This window comes from Parasteatoda tepidariorum, chromosome 4 (assembly GCF_043381705.1).
Source record: "Parasteatoda tepidariorum isolate YZ-2023 chromosome 4, CAS_Ptep_4.0, whole genome shotgun sequence".
NCBI classification, from domain to species: Eukaryota; Metazoa; Arthropoda; class Arachnida; order Araneae; family Theridiidae; genus Parasteatoda; species Parasteatoda tepidariorum.
The window spans coordinates 99,223,352-99,232,254 of NC_092207.1; the positions used below are offsets into that span (position 1 = coordinate 99,223,352).

Sequence of the window (8,903 nt, forward strand, 5' to 3'; positions counted from 1 at the left end):
ATTGCAGACACTACAAGCCGGGTGTGGCATCTTCTGATTTTGTTTACGATGGTTGTTTACAAACAAGTGTAAAACTGCTCGTTGTATAACTGTTATCCATCTATCATTTTAATTAATTTTCTGCTGTTATTTTATACTAGTTTAAAGTAAAAATACAGTCTAATTTACAATGGCTATTCTCAAAAAGTGCTGGGTTCCATTTATGGTTTATTCATGGACTTCGGTTAAAATTGGTTGCTTTTATGCGGCTTTGTACACGGGGATCTTTCATTTACTCTTCATATGCTATTCGTTATATGTCATAGATGGAGGAAAATCCGATGAATTCTATTCCCCTTTCTTTGAACTTAATCAATCTGGTGCTACTGTAGCTGGATCAATCGCCATTGTTTTCAGTATCCTGTTTCTTCTTGCTTGTTCTATGCTTATCTACGGCGTTAAGAATGAAAATAGGTGCATGTTTTTCCCATGGATGATTGGAGCGACATTTGAAATACTTCTAATGGTGTGCATTGGAATTTGGTTTCTATTCCGGTACTATTATAATGTTTATTCATTTTTGGCAAGCTTTATTTTGTGGTGTATTGACGGACTGCATTTATATTGTCTTCTGTGTGTAATTACACAATATCAAATTTTGCAGAAACTTCAAGAACCTCGATTTGTCATTTTATATCCATAAGTTAACTTTTTCTTTGCATGTAAATAATTCATTCAATAATGTTTTACTCTTTTTATTGGATAACTTACAATTTAAATAATTATATAATGGTTTGGGGAACATAATATGTGAGCTATAATCATTAAGAAGTAAATTGTATTATGTTATTAGAATATACACTTTTGAATTGTTGTCACAGTTTTACGTGGGACATTTTATATTTATGTTGCATTTATATTTATATGTTTTTTTTCTAAGTCAGGATTTTTATGAAATAAATCATAAAAAATATTTTTTATGATATACATAAACATAAATGATTCATCTTCTTGCACGAAACATTTTGCATTTTCACAATAAATCATTTCATAATTGTGATGATCACTAAAGTCATTCCATGTTTGTGATTAAACTTGTTAATTTAACATGTGAGTTAAAATTATATTTAGTTCTTTTTTTCTTTAAAAGTAAACCATAGTTTTTTTAAGTGAATTTCAATGAAATATAAATGAAAAGTATATGTTTTTGTTTTTGAAATTTTGGTATGGTTTTGAATGTATGATCTTTTATATTTATTTCGTGTATTGTTTATACTTCATTTTTATTCCTGAAGTAGCTGAAGATCTGAATCTCATTTCACGAGCTTGTATGAATTTGATTCTTAACTGTTTTTCTTTTCTTGGTGAATTTACAATAAAGAAATAAAGTTATTATTTTTTTAATTATTGGTAATTATGTGTGTTTGTTCTCTCATTGTCGATTAAAAAGGGTACTTATCTACTGAAAGAAACCCTAAAAAAATGCCATTGCGGTTTTTAATGCTTATGTGGCTTAAATAATTATGGTAGTAAATATTTGTAATACTGTGTTAAATGGTAACAGCTGCTGTGGTAATAGGTACCCATTATATACAGAATATGCCAACCAGGTGGCCGCGTGGTTAGTATGTCTGACTGCGAAGCCATTGACCGCGGGTTCGAATCCTGCTCAAGGCACGGATGTTTCTTTCTCTCTGTGTGTTCTATGTCCTTTCCTCTTTGTGTGAACTTGACCCACCCTATAAACGGGTTTGTGGTTGCGTGATGTGGGTGACGCTGCTCCACCGCCCTGGCTTCGCCACAAGTGCCCACTGGGTAACGAGACGAGAGTAGCAGTTCTGGCATTTCCGTGGCCAATGGGCCAAACCGCAAGTGCCCGCCATTTAAAAAAATATACAGAATATAGATACTGAATCCAGGCATAGATGCCATGCCAACCTTTCCACATTTTGCAAAAGCTTAATGCTTTTTTGCTTATTTTAGGTTTTTTTTCACATGCAGAAGATAAGATTTTCTGAATTTTTATCCACCCGCTTAATAGCTTGTATTTTCTTTAATTCAGGTGTCCCTGTACCTCTTGTAACAACCTTGTGCTGTGCTGCTCTCTTTAAGGTGTGACACAATGGATTTCTTCTCTCATCTACCAATGAGGGATGGAATTCAGCTTCTGCGAGAGCACTTCCCATTATCAATTCCCATTACCAATATTGATATAAAGTAGCTTATGTGAAAAAACAAACAGTACAAGGAATCCCAAGCCTGGAATCTGTGATATAGAGTGATTTTTATTCGCGCGATTTTAATATCAAACATCGGTTTTCATATTTACCTGAATTAAAAGTTACTTGTTGCGATTTGTATTCACACGAATTCCAAATCAGGCATCCGGATTCTTATTTACGGAGTTTGAAGATCCAGCATCGCAATTTCTATATGTGCACTTTTTAAAATCCTACGTCACATTTAAAATCCCTTTAACCTAGAAGTTCCAGAAGAGGTATTATGACATGCATGAAATATTTTTAGAAGCCATGCATATAACTTGGAGTGGCTTTTTTTAAATTCTGACCACCTTTAGTTTTTATATGAATGAGATACAATAGTGTTGCTGTTACAAGGGTTCTTCAGGACATTTATTGGAACTCCATACTTTTGAGGCCGTCTATAAATAATTCATGCTTGGAAGAGTTTTGTGAAAGTTTATGACAAAGGAGAGAGGTAACAACCTGTGTGACATCACCCATTTTTGTTAAAATAAAAACTTTAAAATTCTATACATTCAATATTTTTACATTATTTATTTTTTAAAAGATAGAATTTAGGATGATTTTGTTTAGAGTCAACAATGGTTTCATTTTGCTACTCTGTAAAGTCTTTTAACAGCATCATTGTTAACCAAGCATCGTCTCTAATGTTGATGATTTATTCTATTGGCAAGGAGAACAAGATTACATGTCTCGCTATGTTACCAGAGGTAATTGTGCTCCGGAAAAAATCTGGATTTCATGATTTTTCCCTGACTGCACTCCGGAAGTTTCAGGAAATCTTAGGTCTAGAAGTTTCAAGAAATCATCTATCATATTTATGTATAAAAAATCTTGTATATTTTATTTAAAAATATTGGAACTTGGCATCTCTTTCATTTGTAAATATTTTTTCTGGTAGAATAATAAATGTGATTAGAGATAAGAATAAACTTATACATAATTATTCATTTAAATTATGCTGTATATAATTTATTTAGAATTCAATGTTTTGAAAATATCAATGATTTAAATTTATAAAGACATTATGCGTCTTTAATGATTTTACTCAAGAAATTTTCCGGAATTTTGAATTGGACTCACAATCACCCCTGTGTTAATCAAGTTATAAAGGATTGCTTTGGGAAACACAGTGAAGCATTCACCCTCTCCTTGCACTCTTGTAAGATGAAATTAAAAGAGCCATTTGTTATCTGGATTCCAATCTGATACTGTAGGAAACTACCAATCAATATAAAATGAGATATTAGGAATGGTCCTAAAAAAGTGACTATTTAAAGTATATGTGTTATCTAAAATTATTATTTAATTAAATACTTTAACTAACTTGAATAAATTTATCTATCGCACAAAGCAGTGGTACGCAGAGAAGGAGATGTGGATAAATAGCCACAAATAAAACAGGTCTGAGGGGCCGAAAAATTTAACGCCCTTTGTGTTAACTGCTCTAAGCAGTTTTAAAGTAAGTAGTAAAATTCGTTGTTACATTCTTATCCAGGATAGGGTAGTTAAAGTAAAAAAATAAACGCTTGTGATCGCATTCAGTATTATAAAAGGTATATTTACCGATTTGTATGTGTACATTTAAAGTGAATATAAGTTGCACTAAACATGAATCATTAGACATTTTTTCCTTAGAATAATTTTCGCTTTCATCACCTAAAAAAGAATTTGAAATATGAATTAAGATTTTTTTTGTCAAATTTTATTTTTGAATTAAATTTATGTCATCACTCATGCTGTGATTGCACTCCCTTTTCAGGGGCGTATAATTAAAAAGTGTGCCCCCCATGCATCCAACCACTTCTGAATACCACTACCCTGGTAAAAACTATTTATAACTTTCTTTTTTTTTTGGAAGGGTTTATGATTGCAGGCCAGTCTTGAGGTAAAGAAGCTAAATTAATGTCTTAAAAAATATTTAATGCGTTCTGCTTATCATAGTTTTTACTTAAATAATTAATAATGAAAAAAAGTGCCTGCAAAAAAGTTCAACTTTAACTCTTTTTTCTACTTCCTTTCCTTGCAAACACAAGCCTTTCTCATGATAATTTGGATCAAAACAACTTACAAATAATTTAATTAAATATTTATTTGAAAGGATTTTATTCTTGGGATTAATATTTACCTTAGAAAAGATTAATATTTATATAACTATGGGATCATTGTGAAAACATCTAGTCACTGAAAGTAATATAAAAGCTTTGATTCCAGTAGCATTAACTTCTGTTATGGCATACGCCATCATCAAACCTATATATAATATAAGTAAAATATTTTTATATTTAATGTTTCTATTTTAACAAAATATTTTTATTCAAACGTTGACTTTTATCCTTGAACAGCCAACTCGATTTTTGGGTTTACAACTACTAACGTTCAACTCCGTCACCTTGTAATGTTGAACCCACTGCAGAAGTCAAGGAGACTCCTGGATCAAACATTCAGAGAAATGTGCCTTCGTGGAGGATTTTTTGATGGAACTAGCCCACATTTGCTTAAAATGGAGAAAACTTCCCAGGGTTAGCCTGATGGCAAGGGGATTGTCCTAACCCATGATCCATCTACCGCTGAGGATATTTTACATCAGCACTGTGGTCAGTGCAAGCCGGATGCAGAATTCTTATAGACCAGCCATCGCTGGGATTCGAACCCGGTTCACCTCATTTGAAGACGAACTCTCCGTCACCCACCTGAGCCATCAAGTTTTAAAAAAACTACAAATTATGATGAAATGACTAAAGGTAAACATATGAAATTTTATTAGTCTCTCCTCCGAACGAGGTGACTGGTTCTGTTCCTGGCTCTTTCTCTGACCATAAAGCTGAAGTAAAATAACCTCAGTGATCATGGATTAGGACAATCTCCTTGCCTTCGGGTTAACTGTGGGAGATTTTCATGGTTTCCCCTCCAAGTAACGCAAATACCAGTAAGTTTTAAAAAGTTCTCCACGAGGGCAAATTACTCCCAATAATTGATCCAGGAGTTCCCTTGTCTTCTGGGTTGGGTCCTAAATTACAAAGCTACGGAGTTGAGCATTGATAGTCACAAACTCAGGATTAGGTCGGCTGTTCAAAGCTGGTTATAAAATTAAATAAAGATTATGAAAAATTTGTAATAGTAAAAAATTTTACATATTTTTGATTTCAATTATTTTTAGCTTCTTGACAAAAAAATCAACGTCAAAAATAAATTTTTTTAAAAAATGAACTAATTATTGGATTAAAAAAAATGAAGTTTGTAAAATAAAGAATAGACAACTCTTCAGGTTTAAAACAAAAATTGTGTTTCAAATTATTTTTTATAAACTGATCGATTTATTGTACATATTATTTCGCTTTTCTCGTATTTTAAAAATTTTGCGTATGTTAATAGCATCGTATTATTTAAAAAAAAAAATTTGATCGGTAGCAATAATCTTGTTTGCAAGACCATAATAAATTTTCAGCGCCCGCCTCCGTGCAGCGTAATTTCTGCAACAGTACGTATTTGTAGTAATTCTAAAATGAGCATAATGATTACATGAGCATAATTACATCAGAACTAAAATATATTTTAGAGAACATTTGTAAAATGGGTAATAGATGTATGATGTTATCTGGAAAGAGAAAGAATATATTTTTTACCTTAGGAAAATGGAATTTTATGAAAGTGTCAAGAAAGTTTACGATCAGCTTAAAAAGTTCTTGTGATGTGACGAAAAACGTCAAAGGTGAAATCATTTTTAAGTGGTGTTTTTAGTTTAAGTTACTTTTTAGTTTAGGTTATATTTAAGTTATTTTGGATTTGATTCATCACATTATTTATATTATTTACCAAACTTATTTAAAACTCTGACATTTAATAGTAAAATGTACAACTTTAGAAAGACATTAGCATTTCATGTTGTATTTCATAACCATAATTTATGAAAATGCATATAATGTTAAATATAAAATGCATATAATGTAATATAGAATTAAGTCTCTTCTATCTTCGGCCACAAATCTAAAACATTTTGATCACCAAAAGGCGATCACAGGTTACCTAGAGCCATTGGCAAAATGGTTGTCGAATTTTTTTTTTTTTTCATTTTTTTCCCCCTCTTTATTTGTGTTTTTTACCTGAATTAGTATTGAAAACGATCCAGTTGAACTGTAGGTTAGAATTTCTGACTCTTAATTAAAACAATAAAAACAAAGATATCGTTTAAATGATGTGACGTAATCTTTTTTTATTCATAACTCCTTCTCTTTTATTCGCAAGGATCAATGGGATCTCTGTGCTCCCATATCCCAAAAATAAACTTACCAACTTAATGCATAACAAAATTAAAAGTGAAAAAAAAGAATTCTAAAAAAATTATGAAACAGCAGCGGTCGCCATAGCAACGCATGCAATGACGACGCATGCGCACTGTTTACTATTACCCTTGAACCATAGCCACCGTGAGGTGTATTTCTCGGTGGCTATGCTTGAACACAGTTGAAAAGTGTGATGACGTCCAAATAAGGTGAGCAAGTCATCAAACCCAAAACAAGACCCATTTTGCTAATGGGTAATAAGGGGTCAAAAATTACGACCGCTGATGGGACCCTATTTTCCAAATTGCGGCTACCATTCATATTCTTAAGAACAATAATTCAAATCTGTCAACAACAAAAAGAGTATGATTATTCTGAGAAAGTGCTTTTAGTGTCTAATTCCGTGACTTATTAGTTAGTACTAATTAATTATCATATTTGAGATCCATTTTTGAAACTGGGTTAGTATGAGAAAAACCATATGGTTAAAGCCAAAACTATTCAATGGAGTGGAATTTTTTTTTTGGTTCACTGTGCGTATACTTTTGGCGATACTTTCTTCGTACTGTAATGAAAAAAGTTGATACAACAAAAAACCTCTAGTTTCACCTTTTGCACTCGAAAGGTGAATCTCTGTCACCACTGTCAACTATAAAATAACTACCACTTAAAACTTTTACATCTTTTGAAACCACTTAGTTTAGTGATCTGCGTAAATTGTATGATAAGTGTATTAACATTGAGTTTTGTCTCGTAAATTTTTAGTGGTTGCATTCTTTTTTTTAACCGTCGAAAGAATCGCGAGTGAAAAGTGCATGAGCAACCACTTTAATAAGGCGGTAAAATTTCTTGTCTATAAAAACCGGAAGAATTTGTTGCTATGGCGGAAGTTGGAGGAAAAAAAATAACACCATTTACAATCTGTTTACGCTTCTTTTTACTGCAATTACAATTGTAAAAAAAATTATCGAATTTTTGCCAAGCCTTATTTAAGCATAACCTTTTTCGTGGATGGTAAGTACCTTCCGAATAGAATCTTATATGTTATATAAAAACTAATACATTGCGTATTATTTAGTTTGTTGTCAAAGTTGTGTTGTTTTCAAATTGTAGAATTATTGATGTTAATTTTTTTTTGTTCGTGGTTGTTTAATTTAACGATTATTTATTTATCCTTCATATTTCTTACTTAAGTTTTTTTTTTTCGATCTGCCTACATCTTTGGTCTTCTAATAACTAATATTATAAAAGTCCTGGAAATATATGTACTGAATTATAAATTACAGAGAAATCCAAATACGCAATAATAATAACACCAAGCTTCTACATTCGCGTATGAGTCGCAGACAAAATTATTACGACATTGTTTTGCAATTTGTTACTGCTACCGCCTAAATACTTTGAGGGTTAACGATTCGAAATGATCGAAAAAACTGTTGGAGGGGCATCCATGGTTCCTAGATATCGTGATATTCTTAAAAGTATGAAAAATATCGAATATCTTATATCTATCCGATATTATGATATACATCCGATATTTTAAATGAAAACATAACCTCACTGTTCGTAAATATTTTCAGGCATGATATTAACATTCAAATATAAATACTCTTTTTATCTACATTAAGTTCCTTTTTGCGTTTAGCATAATTTTTATCAGATAAAAAGAATGAAGGATTTAAAATAATAAAAATATTATTTGTACCAACATGAATGCAAAATATAAGCTTAATCTCTAGTGTCTAAGCAATCTTGAATTATATTATGTAAGTACAGTACCCATATATTAAAAGTATTATAGCGAAAGAAAATTATTTCATGTCATATGGTTTTAAGTACGTTAGTTTAATGCAGAGTTGGCTGATTTAAACCAATATGGTTTAAGCCGTATATATATAAACCAAACTGTTTTTTTCTCTTTTTTTAAAAACCCTTTAAATTAATAACATTTTTTTATCTGTTTAAATACTTTTAATGTGACGAAATAACTTTTTTTTCTTACTTTAGATTTTTATTGCTACAGTGAATCTGCCTTACTTTAAATAAACATAAATATGTCATTTTTAAATGCTTACGCATTGCATTCTTGAAAAAGATTTCAGTAGAACAAATTAATGTCATAAAGTTTTTGGTTAGCTCCTGTCTCTAAAAATGTTTCACCAATGCTCAAAGATAATAAAATTCATTTACAATAGTCTATTAAAGTATTACAATTTGCCTTAACTTTTAAACATTTAATTATTTTAAATAGCTGCTATGGTTTTGAAAATTATTTAAATTGTAAGTATTGGGGTTTACAAATAGTTACTATCTCACATTTAAAAAATAATATTATATATATATATATATATATATACTTTTCTTTAATTTAAACTTT

At 30.9% G+C, this 8,903-nt stretch overlaps 1 protein-coding gene across 1 annotated transcript; it reads left to right on the forward strand.

The window, feature by feature from the left end:
* Positions 1-21: 21 nt before the first annotated feature.
* On the forward strand, positions 22-819 carry LOC107441186 (pasiflora 1). Its single transcript, XM_016054347.4, has one exon. It carries the CDS (start codon positions 170-172, stop codon positions 680-682), a length of 513 nt encoding a protein of 170 aa, XP_015909833.1. The 5' UTR covers positions 22-169; the 3' UTR covers positions 683-819.
* The last annotated feature ends 8,084 nt before the right edge of the window (positions 820-8,903 follow it).

What these genes read in the sequence shown, in the direction of transcription:
- LOC107441186 (XM_016054347.4), top strand. Translation starts at nt 170, where the DNA reads ATGGCTATTCTCAAAAAGTGCTGGGTTCCATTTATGGTTTATTCATGG.